At 34.4% G+C, this 20343-nt stretch overlaps 1 protein-coding gene across 1 annotated transcript in view; it reads right to left on the bottom strand.

Moving 5' to 3' along the window:
- Positions 1-13421, bottom strand: part of LOC129220858 (B-cell lymphoma/leukemia 11A-like) — a 135773-nt gene extending 122352 nt beyond the window's left edge. The window contains exon 1 of the mRNA XM_054855289.1: positions 13001-13421. Within this exon, the coding sequence (XP_054711264.1) occupies positions 13001-13052 (52 nt within the window). The 5' untranslated portion in view covers positions 13053-13421. The remainder of the gene's footprint in view (positions 1-13000) is intronic.
- Between the last annotated feature and the right edge of the window lie 6922 nt (positions 13422-20343).

The following is a 20343-nucleotide window of genomic DNA, read 5'->3' on the forward strand; positions in this document are numbered from 1 at the left end:
TTGCAGTGACTTGTGTCTCCATCAATACAGTGCAATGTTCAACTACGTTATCCACGGTAAGCTGAAGATGGTGCATGAAACCAAATTGGAATAAAGTGTTTAGCAAGCTGAACATTCGAGAAAAGTAAAATGTTATCGATTTCGTTATGAAAAAAAACAATCTAGCTAAACCTGCAGAAAAAGCAACTATGTAATTGCCCAGCTTGGTTCAATAATTTAGTAAAGTATTTCAAGCAATATTTCAAAACAAGTAGTTTTGTGATTCTCCAAATGAAAACCTGCAATAACAAATCAATAGTTTTCAGAAAACTAACTACAACATCAGTCAACACATGAAATTTCAAGAATAAGTGTCTGCAGTGATGCAATATTTTTAACAGGGCACAAAATGCAATCTATTTCCCTGTTAATATAGCATTTCGGATCAAATGAAAAACAGCAATATTTTTTTCCAATACGTGCAACATGTCTCTCAAGCAATTCAGCATTGACTACAAAACAATTAATCGATTTTGTAATGGAATAAACATGGTAATCAGAATTACAGGGTCTCAGTTTCATGATTTGGAGACTAGACGAACTATCACTAAATCAAACGCTATCTAATTGGAAACTGCAATATCGGTACTAATACTGCAAGGACATGCTTCGCCAACACTTCGACATTTAGTTTAGTAGCAAAAAATAAAGCAGGTAACAATTTTGTTATGGAATAAACAGGGTTGACATAATTGAAGAGTAAGCAGTTTCATGATTGACTTAATAAACTCCTGGATTATCACCAAATCAAACGCTATCAAAGAGAAAATTGCAATATCACTGCAAGCACAGGCTTTGCCAACAATTTGATTTAGTAGCAGAATATGGTAGCAGGTAATAACTAATCGATTTTGATATGGAATGAACAAGGTGAACATGATTACAGAGCAAGCAGTTTTACAATTGATTTAATGAACTCCTGCATTATCACCAAATCAAGCACTATCAAATAGAAAACTGCAATATCACTGCAGGCACAGGCTTTGCCAACAATTTAATTTAGTAGCAGAATATGGCAACAGGTAATAACTAATCGATTTTGATATGGAATGAACAAGGTGAACATGATTACAGAGCAAGCAGTTTTACAATTGATTTAATGAACTCCTGCATTATCACCAAATCAAGCACTATCAAATAGAAAACTGCAATATCACTGCAGGCACAGGCTTTGCCAACAATTTAATTTAGTAGCAGAATATGGCAGCAGGTAATAAACTAATCGATTTTGATATGGAATGAATAAGGTGAACATGATTACAGAGCAAGCAGTTTTACGATTGACTTAATGAACTCCTGGATTATCACCAAATCAAACGCTATCAAATTGGAAACTGAAATATCACTCAGTACAAATTCTGCAAGGACATTCCTCGCCAACAATTCGACATTTAGTAGCAGGGCATAAGAGTAATCGATTGCACCACCAACATCCAGCTGGAGGCAGAATGGACACAAGGTCGAATCCTCAAGCGCGCCAAGTCCCTAGAAGGCCTGCTTCTGGAACAGTGCGAATTTGAGAAGAGTGCGGTAGCAGCAAGCAAGAGCCCTCCTTGCTCGGACACTTTGGCCTGAAAGGCAAAAGGTAGCTAAGAATAGCAAGAGGCGGATGGCGAGAGGAACACGTAAGATTTAGCCGCTAGAAAATGTTGGCCAGCTGCCCACATCAGAAGCTCTTGCCCAATCGTTTTCCTCAGCATCCGTCGGTTTATTTGGAGGCTTGCGGAACACCCCAGCGCGACACAAGCAAACACACATACACAATTAGACTTCACCGTTGAGTCAACGACATAACCAGCAAAACGCAACGGAGAAACAGAATGCTTTTCTTTTCGGCATTTGAGCTGGATTGGAGTCAAGAGTGCTTATTTACAGCGGTGATCATAAACTCGGAATAAATCTGTGGCCACCCAAAAGACTCGGAAGACATGGACCTGTACTATTCTATCGTCAATGATCTTGTTTTCGGCTTTTATAATACCTGTTCCAGAACTGTTTAGAGGTGATATATACTGTCGTCCTCAACAAGAAGGACGTATCTCAATTTTTTTAATGAAACATTTTTTTTTTCATTTAAGGTCCAATGGCCTCATATGAGATGAACCAGCGGTACCACAGCAATGGTCCAGGACTAAAAAGGGACCCGTCATGAGGGAAGAAAGTGATTAAAACAAAATTTTTTGTATATCTATTCACAAAAATAGGAGAGGCACGTGGCACGATCCGGCAGCGGCTCTCGTAAAGTATGTGGATCCATGAAAGTACATGTAAGAAAAATAACGAAAATGCTGATTGAGAGGACCAAAAATATTCTTATTAGAAGGCTTGCTACATGATGAGCGCAAGTTTGAAAAGAGTTCTGCCGCAGCTAGCAAGAGTCCTCCTTGCTGGGACACTTTGTCCAAAAAAGGCAAAAGGTAGCCAAGAAGGAGCTAAGCAAAACTGAAAGGGGTGCAGTCGTAAATAGTCAGTAGAGGAACGTCAATGTGAAGTAGTGGAATCCTGAATCGACAACGACGAGCTAGGCAGGGCCTGATTAAGATATCAAAGGGCCCTAGGTCAAATACTTTTTTGGGGCCCCCTGTATTTAAACTTAACAACTTTAACCGTTGACTGAAACAATTTTAGCCCTAGACTAAAGCAATTTCAGCCATTCGGGAGCCCCTAAATATCGGGGGGCCTAGGCCACGGTCTAGTTGGCCTATTCAGTAATCAGGCCCTGAAGCTAGGTTCATGTTTAGAGGTTCAATCTGATAATTGAGCCATTCACAATTCGATTGATTAATTGTCAAAGAATACTCCTTATTTCAGGCCTCTCTCCTGTTTTCTTAACTTCAAACTTTCGGAAATTACAATATCACCAACCACTCTTAATCATTTCTGTAGGTTACAAATACAATTATTAAGTGAAAGAAGCAACCAAGGGTTATAATCTGAGCTAGACAGAGAGAGAGAGAGTCCAGTTATACAACTAATTTCGCATCAATAAACCAACCTTTTATTATTATTATTATTATTATTTATTGGAATGAAAACAGTAGCAATATACCGAATATTAAAAATTCCCTATTGTTTGGAGCATGGCAATAATAAGTTAACCAATAGAAAAAAAAAAAAAACACACAAGATGGAAGGGGGGGGGGGGGGGAAAGATTCCCTCATTCTTTAACAGACTGAGCAACAATTGTCTGATCGAATTCAACAGCAAATAAACTGACCACTAAAAATGATTCACTTATTTCATAACGAATTCTGCCGTAGCAGCTTATTGCTTAAGAAATGATGACGAAGGCGTGACAGGATCACATGACTGTGCTGTTACCAAAAAAAAAAAAAAGAAATATCCACTTCATGGATAAGAGCGGTTTCAGGCTCGTTTCAGGTGAATTTTGACCAAGTCAGATAGAGGTGGCGGGTATGACATGGCATTGTACGTGACACGTTGTTAAACTCTCCTTTTTATTTTATTCTTTCTCTTAGCTTTCTTCCTTTCTTTCTTTTTTTTTTTTAAATATCCGAACACGTGCTTGAAAATAAAGTCCATTGTTTCCCTAGCTTGGGCAAGCAGTGTAGGACGAAACTTCTTTATCACACCTTTTTATTACTACGCTCTTCTTTCTATTCTTATTTATTTAGTTTTTCCGTTTTGCGGTCGGATAGCCACTAACCTTTGAAACGAGTTATCAGAGGTGTTCTTATCGGCAAATATTAAAAGGAAAAAAGAAACATGACAGAGAATAAGGCGAAAAAATAAGCCTGTGGACTTTCACACGTCCGATAGAAATTGTTGAACTAAGGCTGAAGCGTTTGTCAACTAAATATCCACCTATCAAACGCCAAAGCTAACAGGAAGTGAATAAAATACATCGTTTTTAAGAATTCTATGACGCAGTCACGGAAATACATTTCACTTCAGTTCTTCTCGACTTTGTTTACTGATTGACTAAAATTTGTTTGATTTTTCGGTTCAATTCGGTATTTATTTTACTTGTTAATTAGTACAGAAAAAACTTAATCCATACACATATTTCTATCCATCGTACCAACAAGGCAAAAAGTCACTTTACTGCTAATTATGGAATTAAAATCAAAAAAAAAAAAAAAAAAAAAACATCGTTGCCAAAGTTGACTTTTGGTTTCGATAAATTGATTAATTTTTATTAATTTTCAACGAGATGATGTTTAAAGCCAATTTAAAATTGCCAGAAGCCCATCCCTGCGTTGTTTTTTCCGAATGGAGCACAAGTTTCGTTATTTGCTTTCTCAACGGGGAATTTAGTAAATAAAGAAAGCTGCTTTCATTGAAATATTAAGAAAAACGCAATACAATTAAGTAATTTTAAATAGTCATCTTCAACAACTACCTTCGTTATGTTCCTAACTTTTAATTTGGAAAATTTGAAAAAAAAAAAAAAAAAAAAAAGATGGGGGTGGGAGGGGGGCATTAGTTGCCATGATCCCTGCGGATCCACCCTACTTCCGATACCGTCGCAATCTGTTCCAATACCTGGGTAACTTTAACTTAAATTGTAGATGATTCTAGAGAAAAAGCCATTAACTTGCCCGTTAGTTTAATTTTAGAAAATTTATTTGGTTCAGTCTTCGTTGTTATCTTGCGTTTTGATACTTGAAATCTTGAATTAAGAGAAAGACAGAGAGTATGAAACTTTAAAGTCGTTATTAATATTCATTCGTTTTTTTAATGCTTGTTTTTGATGTTGTGAAGTCCATTAAAAAAATTTTTCTTAACATTTGAGTTTTTTAATGACTTAAGAGTAACTTGTTCGGATTCTGGAAACACATCATGTTAATTAACTTTACACAATCCTTATACATTCTCTTAAGCAATATCAATGGCATAGCCATAAGAAATTATCAATTTTAGTTAGTGGAAGTACGTATAGTGCAAATTAAGACGAATAATCCGTGTTGGTAGTTTTCATCGGCTACAGGGAAAGAGTAATCTGAATGCTGGTGAAAGTCAATCAATTGTGCAGAAACTACATTTTACAACAAAAAAACACTGAAAAATTTTGACCCAATTTTCTATTTCCGATTAGAAAATTTGGTTCCTCTCTCGAAGATACAAGTTCATCCCATCTACGCTCTTCTCATATCCACTTGTTAAAATATCAAAACGACAGACGATAAATTCATAAAATAAAATGTCCACTCGAACCGGGAGTGCGCTCATGCGTAATTCGAAATAAAGCCGGCTAGCACCAAGCGGTATTTGCATAAAATTAATTTCCAGAGACATGCGGAGACTGTTGCCTATACTGACTGTATTGCTGAGTCTGAGGAGCAGTGAAACATTCTTAATCCCGTGTCAAAGGGGATGAGTATCTGCGCATGCGCATCTCGTCCCTTTGAAGAGGAAGAGCAGAGAGAATGAAAAATGCGACTCTCGATACAGGAAATTAAAATCGATTGCGATTTAATTGGACAGAGGAAATGTTGATAGAATGCTTTAAAATTAAATGAAAAATATGATATTTCATGTTAAAATTTGAATGATGATTTCAAAATGCAAGATTCATAAGCAAGCAAACCGCACTTAAAAGTCTCTAACTTAAGATTAATCGTTTGTCTTATTTACTGTTTTTCGGAAGTCGAGCAATAATGGACCCGGTTTGAATTTTCTAGGATGACTAGTAATGTTTTCCCCGAGAATTTTTTGTTAAGCATTTATATACCATTTATTTATTATTCTTACTTCGGAACAACTTCTATTTGAACAAGTTGTATTCACCATGCTCAACCCTGAACTACATTTTCACCCGTATAAAATCAATAAAATGGTTGAGCTTACTAGCACAGCCAGAATTGACCCTCTGGGGGAAGAGGCATAAAAGTCCTTACATGTATATAAACTATTATGTTAGGAATGGCAATATATGTTAAAACCAAGGACTCTGGGAGATGGTAAGTTAATTACCCCCCCCCCTGAACTCATCCGATTTCTTTCTTTTGCTGCTAAGTTGAATTTTTACAACATTTAGAAGAAATATTTAGGGGCTGTTATTGAAGCTCTCAAGCGTGGATCGAGGAGGTGGGAAATGGGAATCAAGACCCCTCAGCCCTTCTTTAAATCCAGCAAAGATAGCCTAAAAAGTGAGTATTGGGGACTTTAATGTAGGGATATTATGAAGGGGATTGCTCCAAAGCCCATATTTGTGCTTAAAGGTTACACTTGTAAAGAAAGATCGACAAAAAATGAAAAACTTAGGCGCCAGGTGACATATTAGGCGCCAGGAAAAAATATTTTTCAGAGTTTATAGGTAAATTCAGTGTCACGTGACTTCTGAAACATTCTTGTTCGGAAAAACTAGTCGTCCTGATTTTATTTTTAGTCGTCTGGGCGACATGGCAAACGGGAATTGTCGGACTCTTCTTATGACCTCGTTCGATCTGATGGTTGTATTTAAAAAAATGGCCACCTCTAAAAGCAGAAGAAGGATAAATAAGCAACTTTGCTTGTAACACTTAGATATTCACCGCTATTGCTAGCAAAATGTAAATGATCTTCACATATGAGGCAATGAGAAGCAAAGGGATGCAAGTGGACTTTTTAAAATTATGAGTTATAACACATTTAAAGTTCAGATTCTAGGTATAGGCTTCCATTGAATTTTCTCCCTAAATTATGCTGTATTCAGCACCTACCAGGGATACTAGTTGTCAGGGTTCGAAAATATCATGATACTTTCGAAAATATCGAAAATATCCGATATTTTGATAAATAGCGGATATTTTGATATCTATCCGTTATTTTCAATCAGCACAAACTCAAGTCTTCAAGAAAATTGCATCCTCAAATCACTCTTTATTTTATTACATTATAGTACAATATGTAGACAAAAAATTAATGTTTCTTTAATTACTTATATCTAATATTTTAGTTTACATTTCTATCAATTTTAATGGAATCAGTTTAGCATTAGCTGTTGTACTCATTTTTCTTCTGTTAGCTACTTTTACAGCTATATGATTCAGAAATAAATAATATGCATTAGTCGGTGACAGTCACAAGACATTTTCTTTTTTTCTGAGCAATGTTTAAAATTTAATTAAGCACTTTTAATATGAATTAAAATTGTTAAATTACTAATAATTTTATCCATATAAAACACAAGTAAAATAGGAATATTATATTACTTTGTTATATGAGTGATGTATTATACATTATAAAAATATAGTAAATAAGTTTTTGGTTATTTTTAATAATAAATGAACAATATTACTATGATTAACATACTTTTTTTAAAAAAATACCATAGTTGAAAAATAAATATCGAAAATATCATGATATTTTCAAAATAAATATCGGCTATATATCGTGACATATATCATGATACATATCGACCGATATATATCAGCGAACCCTGCCAGTTGTACTGGTCATCTCTATTTTTTTGAATTTTGGCACTTACACCCCTTTGCTTCTCACTGCCTCATTTAAAATTTCAAAAAGAAAAATTTGATTATTTAAAATAATTGACAGTTTAAAAAAAAAGATGACACAAACACGACGGTGAACAACATCACTCCTCGCCTCAGCAGCTTTTATAATCATGTTTAACTTGCAACTAAAATTTTCAAATTCATTCCAGCACCGTGCAGTGGGATGGCGACACACGAAAAGCATTTTCATGTAAATTTCCCTACCCCCTCTCATGCAGAAGTCGCGGGGCCTTAATCCCCTTTACCTGTTTTGGAAATATTCCTATCCTTGCTGCCCCCCCCCCCCTCGCTTTTCGAATCGTTGTTACGTGACGTTGCGGAGGGCTTCAGAAATGCAAATGCGCGCACACACACATCTCGTACTTATTAATTGTTCTGCAGCAGCCGTGGCAATTTAATTTTGCCACACGAAGTACCCGGAAGGCTTTTATCCACTTAATGAATGAAAAGTTGGATGTCTTCACCTTTCCGGATTAAGGCAGTCATGCACTTGTTTTAAGTTTAGATGAGGAGAAAATACTCCGGCATTTCCGTGTGTGATGTTATCGGGTAAAAATTCTTTATTTTTTCTTCCTGGAAGTGACATTGAGGCTGTATTGAACGATATGTTTGAAACCGAAATATTGCACTCCTTACCATCTAGCTATTGTTATATCTATAATCGTTAAACTGGAGCCTAACAGCAGCGTAGTGGTTAATTTTAAAAATGTAATCTGGCCGTTATTCGAGGAGGGTGGATGCAGAAAGGGGCAATTGCTCCATCAGTTTGAGAAATATTGATAAGACGCTGCGGTACAAAGAAACAATATTTGTTTTTTTTTTTTTTTTTTTCGATCCAAAGATTTGAATACAAACAAATTAATGTATGTTATATCATTCCTCTCTCCCCCTCCCTAACACACATGGATCATCTTAAAATTTTGACATTGTTTTTAGAGCGATAGACACCAAAGGTTGAGAAATTCTGAGCTGGAATATATATAATATACACAGAGTAAGATTTTGGCCTCTTAGTAAACGTTTTAAATTTAAGAAAACAAAAACAAAAAGAACCGAATGTCTGGTGGACGGGGCATGGACCTATCAAGAGGGGGGGGGGGGCAAGGAAGAGCAGCTGCCCTCCCTCCAAAATAGGAAACATTCAAAATGAAACCAAAGAAATAATTAAAAAAAAAAAAAACACACACACACACACACACACAACAAATTAGAAGAAAAAAATTGATTAACTGATGGTCGTTTCACCAATTTCTAACTTTGTGTTTTCCCCATGGTTTAACAGAACATTTTCCCCGTGGAAACCAATTTCAGTACACATTAGAGACATTAAAATTTGACATTTTTCATAACTTATTCATTAATGGCTGGAAAAGAAATTTTTATACATTTTTGCAAAGAAAAAAGCACTAAAAGCAAGGAAGTTCTCATTTCTAGGGAGGGGGGGGGGGACTTGAGCCCCCACTTGCTCCCCTATATGAGCACCCTTGCATCGCAATACAGCTATAAAGGTAACTCAATGTAATACAGCGTCAGAAACACTTTTCCTTTCCAAAGTCTCCACAAAAAAGAGATCTTTATTTAGAGAAAGTGTTTTATATACGCGACCTCTTTTCTGAACAAACCGTGAAAAAGTTCAAATCTGAAAAAATGTCCCTCATTAGGTTTGTCATTTTAGATTTTTCTAGTGAGGGGGGGGGGATGCATAAATAATTACACTGTTTACACGATTCGCTGGGAGAGGGGAGTTGGGGTTGCCTAAATGACGGAACTGTCCGAACTTCCATTTTGAGCTGGACGGAGGGAGGGGGGTGGGGGTATTGGGTACTTCCCACAGTTCTTTGACCAAATTGTGAATTCTAGCATAGTGTAAAATCGTATTGAAGGGCTGTTTCCCTCTAGAACAGGGGAGTGCTGCCCGAGGATGAAGGGGGCCCAAGATTTTTGAAATGCGAGGTAAATTTTTTTGTAAAGACGTAAGGGTAAACAATATGAAGGGGCTCATATTGATTACCCTTATATATATGAAGGGGTAAAAGTCATTTGTGACGGGCCACAAAATTTCTGTGCACGCTCCTGCACTAGAACTTCTCACTGCGCTGTGGTTCATGGTTTTTATGGTCATCATAATACAAAAGTTTGATACGTTTACTTTGATAAAAACAATTACTTCTGAAATTCGGTCGAAACGTATTTTATAATTTTTTTCTCTTTTTTTGAACTGCCATTAAATAAATTTAATTCCAAGACATTAACAATGAGTACCATGAATATAACTTATTTGAAGAAAGAAAATTTACAAAAAGAATTCAAAAAATTAAATCTTTACTAATAATAAAGCTGAAAGTCCCTCTGCCTGTCAGGATCTCTGTGACGCGCATAGCGCCTAGACCGTTCGGCCGATTTTCATGAAATTTGGCACAAAGTTAGTTTGTAGTATGGGGGTGTGCACTTCGAAGCGATTTTTCGAAAGTTCGATGTGGTTCTTTTTCTATTCCAATTTTAAGAACAAAATTCTCATAAGATGGACGAGTAAATTACGAAATTATCATTACGTGGAACCGTAACATGGGCACAAGCCAATTGACAAGAAAATTCACCATACATTATTTGTAAATATACAGGCGAACCAAAAGACCTTTTAATTTTTCTATTACGGGCAAAGCCGTGCGGGTACCACTAGTCAAGAAATAAAAAGACTTGAAAATAATAATAATAAAAGTAAATAAAATAATAAATGGATCAAATCAACAACAATGACGACAATATCGCAGGTTTTTCAAAATTACTATGAGAAATACGAATAATTACATTATTTTGAAAGCTGTATCATATTTTTTAATTTAATTAAAAAGACAATAGACAATGAAATCATACTCGCTGCTCCCTTTCCCCTGGAAAGTATTTGATACAACGGTAGTATCGAATATACAACACTTTCCAAGTTGGATGACGTAAAACTAAGTAATAATAATAATAATACAGGGGTGCCCATCTAGGGCGGGAGGAGGGGGGAGGGTCATGGCACAGACTGAGCCATTAAATTTTTTTAGGGAGGGGTGTTTTAAAGGGTATTTTTTAAGGGGGCTGGGCTTCGTGGTATTGGGGAGGATGCGCACTTGCTCTTAGGGGGGGGGGCACCTCTGAATAATAAATATTGCTAAAAGGAATGAGATTAAAAAAAAAGGACTAAGTTTTCTCATCATAGGAATGACTCCTGATAAAGGCAGGCTGTCAGCTTATTTTGATCGTAGTATTAAAAAATATTATTATCAGAACTAGAAATTATGTGCTTGAAAATAATCAAAACAAACGTTGCTTTTTAAACAATCAAAACAAACAATATGCAATAGCAATTTTCTAACTTCCGTGAAAGTTAAAATAATATGAACTTGTAAATAATACATGCAAAGGAAAATATTCCAATGGATAATGAAATGATTGGAGATTGAGCAAACGAAATGAGATACATAAAATTCTTAACGTTTAGATTTCTTTTTCGTTTTCTTTTTAATTGAGAAGAATAACGTATTGCATAACACTTGATTTCAAATAATTATTACTTTCAACAAAAAACGCTATCCTAATTTTGTTTTACAAATAGTCATGCAATTTTAATTGTTTCTTTCAATAAAGACTCAATGGAAAAAATGGGAAGGAATAAAAGAACAGAAAAGAAAAAAAAATGAAACAAGAAAATTAGTGCTGAAAAAAGAAAAAATATTAAAAAAGAAAAAAACATGGATTATTTCTTCTAAATTTCGAAACAATTGAAAGAAAGAAAAATTGATTAGTTTTTTTTTCTTTTAATGAAAAGACGATATGTAATAATAATTTTATTTTTAATAAATTAAAACTAGAAATTTTTATAATCATATTTTTAGCCCGCTTTTCTAAAAAAGCTTCTGAAAAAAAAGGAGAAATAAAAACTAAAAATATAAAATTAATAAAAGCATGATATAAGATTAATTTCTTGTACAAAATACATAGCTAAAACAAAAGGGAGTTGAAAATAAATCAATTAGTTCAACAAATGAAAAAAAAAAAAAATCGAAGTAGGCACATTAGCTGAGGAAATACATTTGTCGATCTGTCCCCCCCCCCCCCCCAACTTTAAAGAAAACAGCCGAATTCGGATAAAAATAAATAAATAGTCGAAAGAGCTTTAGCGAACAATGAGCCAAATTATCACATTTTACTTTAGCTTGAACGATATTTTGCCCAATTTTGATTAGCTAAAAAGAGAGAGGGGAGCGGGGGGGGGGGGAGCTCAACAAAGAAAGTTAAGACGAAAGTAAATCCGGTTAGCTTTTGAACAACTTTTGAAGTAGAACATGCACCGAAAATATAGATAAATTTTTCTTTACACTTAAATTTTTCAGCAGTTGGAAAACCTTTTAGCTCTCACGTTGAAATTAAAAAAAAAAAAAAAAAAAATTGAACTTTTTTTTTGTCTAAGAAATTAAAAAAATAATAATTCTCCTGTAGTTTTACAATTGGCAACGATTGAACAGGTTGATCCGCTTTAATTATTCAGTAAATTTTAAATGTTCCTAAATGGGAAAATATTTTCTTGCAGGTCACTCATTTCAATTTATTTCAGGGAGGAAGGGGCAAGGGCTACATACTAAATGTCAACTGTACCTAAAACATAGCAAAACCACGCCCACTTGCACTTAAATACTTATATTATTCTCTCAAAGCGGGTGGGGGGGGGGGGGGGCGATTGATCCCCTTCCCTGAATTACGCGCCTACTTCCTTGGGGTGAATATGTTAAATTTGGTAATTTTACTGAAAAAAGAATTTTAATCGCAATCATTGGAGAGCTTTAAACCTTATTGGAAAAAAACTAAAAAATTTAAGTGCTTAAAATAACTTTTTTTTAAAAAAATAATTAATATTGGATATAAATAGCAATCTAGTTTTGTTGAATGTTTTTAGCCGGAACAAATTAAAAATAAGGTATGATAAATAATAACAAAATATTGATGATAAACAAAACAAAACGTTCCTAAATATTTTTCTATTTCAACACGCAAAAACATATGGGTAATTTATTAAATAATAAAAAATATTGATAGTATTACACAAATTACTCATATTTGAAACATGTTTTTGTTTCAACCAGTGAAAAAAAAAGAACTGAAATGTACAAACTGCATTAGATACGAGCACATTATAACAAAGCGCTAATAATTAGCAAAATAGTATACACAAAATATCTTTATTTATTTGTGCGCGCGAAGAAAACGAAACGGTAAGAATATAAACTTTTTTTAAAATTATTTTCTGGATGATGTTCTTTCATCTCATCATCAGTGTTTGCCTACAAATCCATCCAAGAAAACAATTGATACCATATGTTTTGAGCGCCAATGAATAGGCATTTAAAAACGGGGAGCAGAGAGCGCGCGCGTAGAACGCAAAACGTCCTGCAAAAAAAGTTTTGCCTCCACCATGGGGCGAGGGAAAAATAACAATATAAAAATAAAATCGTACCTCTGATCAAGTTTTTCCTCGGCTGCGGCTTCTCTTGTTTTCTTCGGGACATTTCATCAATATTTTTCCAGGCTCCGCTTTCATACGTTTCTAGGTATAAAACCGAACAGAAAAAAAAGGAACAAAAAAGTCAACAATCCCTACGTACACATGTCTAACTCATTTCCATTAACAAAGAGGCCCGAAAACATGGCTGCCGCTACGGCATGCTGGGTAGGAAAATTTTTATCGTCTGCACCTGCTTTTCTTCGGCTGCGATGTCACACGGACAGAGTCATGACAGATGCGGGTCCAATTCCTTTCGATAGAACCAACACTCTTCTTTATAACGGACAAAAACAGAAGCCCGCTGCTTGAGGTAGAAATGGTTATGAGGGATGGAACAACTTTTTTCTCTTCTGCCGTACCCAGACGCGTTGCTCGCCGGGCGCGTGTTGCCTTCTCCCGCGGCGATCGCAGGCCTGTCTGTCTGTTGATAGTGATCCGACTCAGTCACTTAGCAGTGGGACTCACCCCCTCTGACGTCACTCGGAGGAAGTGCACGACGGGAAGCGGAGGGGAAGAGGCGAGTTGCCTCATCTTACATCACGGGGATGGCGTAAGGCTGTCCATTTTTTAAATGCCTGCTGTAATTATTTTCTGTTTTGGTCTGAAGAGGAAATTAATTTCATCAGAATTTTGTGTCGACGAAAAACATAAACGAAACAATAAATTTCTTAATTTTCTTTAAAAAAAACCTTTTCATGCTTTTAAAAATATGTTTATCATAAACAACGATGTCCACTGGGGGGGGGGGGGGGCATAACACAAGGTGGTCTATTGAAATTTTTAGGACAGAGTTTTTAAGGATATTATCCTTGACCATTGAAAAATTTTCGTTTTGGTTGTAGCGCCGAATTTTTTTTCCTCCTGGGAGGGGGGGGGGGTGCTCCATCGGTCTTAGGGCGGGGAGAACATTCCTGCCGTAGAATGTACCAGCTAAAACAAACAGCTTTCTGCGTAAATGAAATATTTTTAGAGGGGTTCATTTAGGAGGTCTTAGTTTCTTTTAGAGGGTTGCTCTTTCTTTTAGCGGGGGGGGGGGGGATCGTTTTTGCGGATGGTGTTCCATAGTATTTGAAGTTGGGGTGCCATTGCTCTTGGAAGATGGACACCCCTGTCTTTAGCAGTTATTTTCTTACCTGTGGCACTTCGGAGAAATTCTATTCTCCCCTCCCCCCGTCCCCTAAAAGTGATCGCTATTTTTTGTATAGAACTTGCTTTTCGCTGCCAAACATTACATATGTAGCGTTTTGACATTCGATTTCACAAAAACAAGAATATACTTCTTTGATTTCATTTTCAAAGATCACTAAAAACATTGCACACTAGCATTTTGTAATCTTAATGTTCAATTTGACAGGTCGTCAAAAGTTGAATTTTTTAAAGATATTATAAGCTTATGTATTTTTGTAAGAAAATAAATCTTTTTAGATATGCCTTTAGATGTTATAAAATATGTATATCATTATTTAAGTTTTTCCCCTGCATATGAGTATTTAATTTTTTCCCCTTAAAAAGATTATTTCTGAATGCAACAGCAATAAATGATGTACGAATAAAAAATGTAAATAAACTAGCAGTTTTGAACGGTTGTTGGCAAAAATGAATAAATTAAAAAATATATTTTTGAACCTTTCAACCGTTTTAAACCATCTTTAGCTTTTTTTTTCTATTTTCGATCACTAATTGACAAAAGAAAAGAAAAAAAAAAGAAAAACCTTAAAAAATGAATTGATAAAAATATTTATGTGAAATAAAGCGCTAATTTCAATCACTCCTCAAAACATCAAGGCTGGTTCAATGAATAAATTTTCGGATAAATAGCTGAGCAATTAACTCTACTCCATGCTCTAAAATGTTTATCAAAACCAAATGCATCTTGTAACTTTAAAAAAAAAAAAAAAAACACGATACAAACACACGGCCAGATTAGGCGGAGACATTTCCCCGTATCTCCGCCTCTTTCTCGCATTCATAGGCTGCTGAGATCGAAGGCGGGAGCTTACGAAACTATCAGCTTTCAATCATTTCCTGGCGCGCGTTTTTTCTTCTTTTTCTTCTCAGCACGTGGAAAAGATCTCAACAATAATAAACTTTCACCGGTTCCACTTTACTTGCTTCAGTAACACCTCTCATATTTTACTTTTCTTATTTTTAAGCTTTTTTTTTCTTGTGATCAAGAATTTTTTTAAATACCGAAGGGAAATAAATGTCTCACATCAAAATCGAAAGTTGAGTATAAATTCGCGAAAACACCAGCATACGACATAGAAGCGAAAATTATCATGTAACATTTTTACAAAAATAAATAAATAAGTAAGTGAATAAAAAGTTGTTTTGAAAGTAATTATTTAAAAATAGGGGAATGGGAGGCAAAATGAAATGGTGCAATCAGTTGCACAGAGATGGGGGGGGGGGGGGTATTGGGGTGAAAACACCCCCAGAGCCATTGGTTTAACATAAATGCAAATTCTAATACAGTAGTTTTGCACATGAAAGAAATGTTTTGATCCCCCCCCCCCCCCCCCAAAAAAAAAAAAACTTCAGAAGGTATTTTTGATGAAAAATTCTTTTCAGAAGATATTTTTGATTGAAAAAAAAAAAAAAAAACCCTCCAGAAGGTATATTTGATCAAAAAAAAAACAACCCAGAAGGTATTATTGATACCCCCCCCCCAGAAGGTATTTTTTGATCAAAAAACCCCTCCAAAAGGCATTTCTGGCTGCGCTAGTGGGTGAAATATTTACCTGACACCTATCTGGGGTAATATTTTAACTATATACTAGAATCACATGCAATCTATTACATTACAGGCAAAAAAAAAAAAAAAAAAAAAAAACACCACCGAAGATTAAAGCATATGATAATGCAGGCAATTTCTAAAAATTGACATTTATAGTGTAATATTTTGTTGTAAGTCAAAAAAAAAATATATATATATATATATATATATATATATATATATATATATAATGATAAAGTTATTTTTATTAAAATTTTAAAATTTTAAATATAAATTGAGGCCTTCTAATAATCGGTGAAGTATTTGTTTAGTTAATTAAGCTTATTTGCATTTTAAATATTTATTACATGCGGGGCAAAGTGGATGGGGCAAAGTGAAATAGTTTGTTTGCTCACTCAATCATTTACTGAATCATTTTCTTATTCATTGATTAATTCATTCGTTTAAATTTTTGCATTTATTAATTCACTTATTTGTTCATTAATTCACTTATTTGTTCATTAATTCACTTATTTGTTCATTAATTCACTTATTTTCTTATTCATTCACTCATTTGCCCACTAATTTATTTTTCTTCATATATTAATTGATTTATTTAACTTTTCTTTTGTTCTCATTCTTTTCTTCTCATTTATTGATTAAACCTTTTAATTACTGATTCATTTAACTGAAAATATTTTTTATGATCGAATAGAAAATATTTCATTAGAATTTTTTTTTTTTTTTTTTTCACATTGCCCCCATGAAAAAAAAAATTTTTCTTTTTTTTTTTTGAAGACGCAAATTTACTGCCAAAAACGAAAGTAATGTTTCAATGCAAGACTTTTTAAAAAAAATACCATGTTCTTTCTTCTGTAATTTTCAAAACCAGTTTCCAATTCGTTCATTTTGAAAACGCTCAGTCATTTTAACTATTTTACTTTGCCTCACGTTCCCCTACTGCTTGTTATCTCAGTGTGGCTTTTTAGGAGCTGTCCAAAAATGATTTACCCCCTCCCTTTTTTTTTCAATATGTTTGATCCCCTTTCCTCTTTTTTCACATGTCACTCTATTTTTCACAAATATATTTTCTTAAAATATGCTTGATGTGTTTTTGCTACCCCTCTTTTCTTATTAATACAACTTCATGAAGCCCCCTCCCCCTCAAAGCATGACATTATTTCTGGACAGTCATCTATTTAATCTAAAATCATGTAGGGGAATGTGAGGCAAAGTAAAATAGCGGAACAAAGTGAAATAGTGAAATATTTACTATTACATTATTACCACCTATCGAGTCATATTTTAACCGTATAGTATCACATGTAGCCTACTCCAGTCAGGAAAAAAATACAGCCGAAGATTAAAGTATTTGACAATACAGGCAATTTAAAAAATGATACGCTTATTGTAATATTTTGGTGCAAGTCAAAAATTATCTTTGTTACTATAAAATGATAAAGTTCTTGTTGTTAATATTTTTAATATTAATTGAGACCTTCTAATATTGGGTGCAGTATTTGTTAAGATAATAATCAGCATATTTGTATTTTAAATATTTTTTTTACAATTAGTCAAGTACTTGCGGGGCAAAGTAAAATAGTTTATTTCATTTACTCAGGCAATCATTTACTAAATCACTTAAGTGTTTTCATTTATTAATTAATTCATTCACATTCTTTAATTTAGTAATTCACTTATTTATTTATTCATTAACTTATTTTCTTATTCAATCATTCTTTTACTCCTACATTTAATTTTTCCTCATGTATTAATTAATTAATTTATTTAAATATTTGTTTATTGTTTCATTATTGAGCAATCACGATTGCTTATTGTTCTCATTTGACAGTCCTTGACGTTGTGGTTCCTTTTTCAGTTTGGACCAGCAGCACCACCGCCCACTGGCGGCGGCGCGGCTGGTCCTGAACACTGTCCTCCGGAATCCACTTTTGCTGGGTGGTGGCGTCCATGTCCTACACACGTATGCTCATACACCCTCGCCTACGCGCGCGCGCCTTTACACACATACACAGGCCTACGTGCACACACGTAAGCCTGCACACACACAACTATACACACATAACCACCCAGGAGGAGGGACATGCTTGGGGGGGGGAGCCTTTTCTAGAAACAATAACTCTAATGAGTCGGGTCTTGTCGCAACTCGTGATTGCGAAAAACATAATTTGAATTCAAAGTTTCAGAATTCAAATTAGAGTTGATTGGAGGAAGAGGGTTACAGTTTTTTTTTTATTTTCATTTGTTCGTTCAACCTTTTATTTAATTATTCGCTTGATCAAAAATTTTTTCCATAATTTGATAGGAAATATTTTATTAGAAAAATATTTCATTTTTCACTTTTCCCCATCAAAAAAAAAGTGAACATTTTCCACTTTTTTTTTTTTTTGAAGGATCAAATTTACTGCCAAAAATAAAAAGTACTGTTTCATTGCTAGTTTTATTATAAAATGCAATGTTCTTTCTTTATGCACTGTAATTTTCAAAATAAATTACCAATGCGTTCATTAGGGCTCGACCGATGGCATTTTTTGGCCGATGGGCCGATGCCGATTGTTGGCCGATTGTTCAAAGATGGCCGATTGTTTTCCTCCAAATGGCCGATGGTCGATGCCGTTGGTCGATGGCAAAAAAAAAAAAAAAAAAATCTAACAGAAATGAATTGCTAAAATTGTTAGAGATTTAAAGGATCATTGATTCATTTCACTTTACTTCCTTTCTACGAATAAGGAATTTTAATCACAAAAGAAAATCAGATTTCGACCTAAATTTCTATTTTATGATCTCCCAATTTAAACTTCACAAGTTTTTTCGGCGTTTCTGTACATGCATATGTAGCTAAGAACATATAGATGACCGAAATATCCATTTTGAACGCCTCCTTAGTTAATTATCGCAAACTCCCTTTTGATGTCTTCATGCGCGTAAACTTGCGTCACTCAAAAACGTTATGAAATAGTAAGTTGAAAACTTATACGTACGTAGTATGATCTAAAAGTGCGAGGACAAGTTGTATAAAACCTTACCCTGAATAGCTCACATTACCGAAGTACATCTATCTACAAAATAGTCACCTTGAACGACTATGCACTTCTGCCAACGTTCGTATAGCTTTTAGAAGGACTTCTGGAAGACATTTATCGCAAATTTCTGTAAGCCTCTTGCGCTGCTGCTTTAACTTCATCGTGGGGAAGAAGGCGACTTTCATGTTGAAGATGCCCGGTTCGATTGGTGAATACTCTGATATGACAAACAAATAACGTAACGTTTCGTCGGACTTAGCTCCGTGTGACTTTTACCTGTTCCCAGCAAAAAAAAAAACATTTGCATGGACGCCGCTTTCTTTCTTCAGGAGAAGATAAAGCTGCATCACAGAAGGTAGCGAAAAATGTCTTCCAGGAGTGTTTCCAAAAGTTATATGAACACTGGCAGAAGTACATAGTACCTTAAGGCGACCTTTTGAAGGTGGATGTGCTTCGGTAATGTGAACTATTCTGAGTACAGCTTTACCCCGATTATACAGCTTGTCCCCGAACGTTTGCATCGTACTACGTACAATCTGTATAGGGTGTAGTTATGCTTCTCCTTTTTTGACTGCTGTATGATGAAAGAGAAAGAACAATAGCCAAAAAAAGAAGGAAAACAAAGAGACTGTTTAATAACCAATTGATTTGTTTTTTCGTTTTTTAACTAAGATTTCAGTAATGTTGTAATAATGTATGGATTTAGGTATACTAAACATAGTTAAAAAAATTAAATTACGTTGTTTAATCATTAAAAAAAAACAATTAAGAACAGAACTATGAAACCGTAAACAAATTACGCAATTAAAGTGGAAAGATTGCATGTAGACATTTTTAGTCATAAAATTAAACAAAAAAGGTAACAGATAAATTACAATATTAAATCAAAATAGTAATATTTTTATACTTATTTAAAATTTATGAATAGAAAAGTTTGCATTTTTCATAAAAGCTGTAACAGTGACATACATTTTGCTGAAAAAAAAAATAGCCATGAAAAGAGCAAGGTTCTTAAAACGCAGGTACAATAAACAAACTCAATATTTACACCAAGTTAATAACTGAATACATATACTACTTGGTCTGATGTTTGCACACATAGTATTGAACAATTTGATTGTGTAATCTTTTATGAAGCTTTACAAACAAGTTCAAATTGAATTTTTCAATTAAACAATAATTTTCTGAAATTTGAAAAATTGCATAATAGAAAATCCTTGAAACTTTTCTATAAAAAACGAAAGTAACTTATTCATTGATTTTATATAAATACATAAAAATAGTTACTTACAACAGAAAAAAAAATCAATCGGTATTAATGATGCAAAAAAGATGGCAATTTACGAAATATAGGTGAAACAAGTATGAGAAATACGCAAAATGACATTTCTTGACCAAAATAAATAATCGCTAAATATTTAAGAAATGCTTGAAACGACGAGGTAGGGTTAGGGGGGTCACCCTCTGATTTTGGAGTAAATCACACTTCGGCCCCAACCTCTTCCTCATTTTTTTAGTACAGAACAGCTACCACC

Source organism: Uloborus diversus, chromosome 4 (genome assembly GCF_026930045.1).
Source record: "Uloborus diversus isolate 005 chromosome 4, Udiv.v.3.1, whole genome shotgun sequence".
Classification (NCBI taxonomy): Eukaryota; Metazoa; Arthropoda; class Arachnida; order Araneae; family Uloboridae; genus Uloborus; species Uloborus diversus.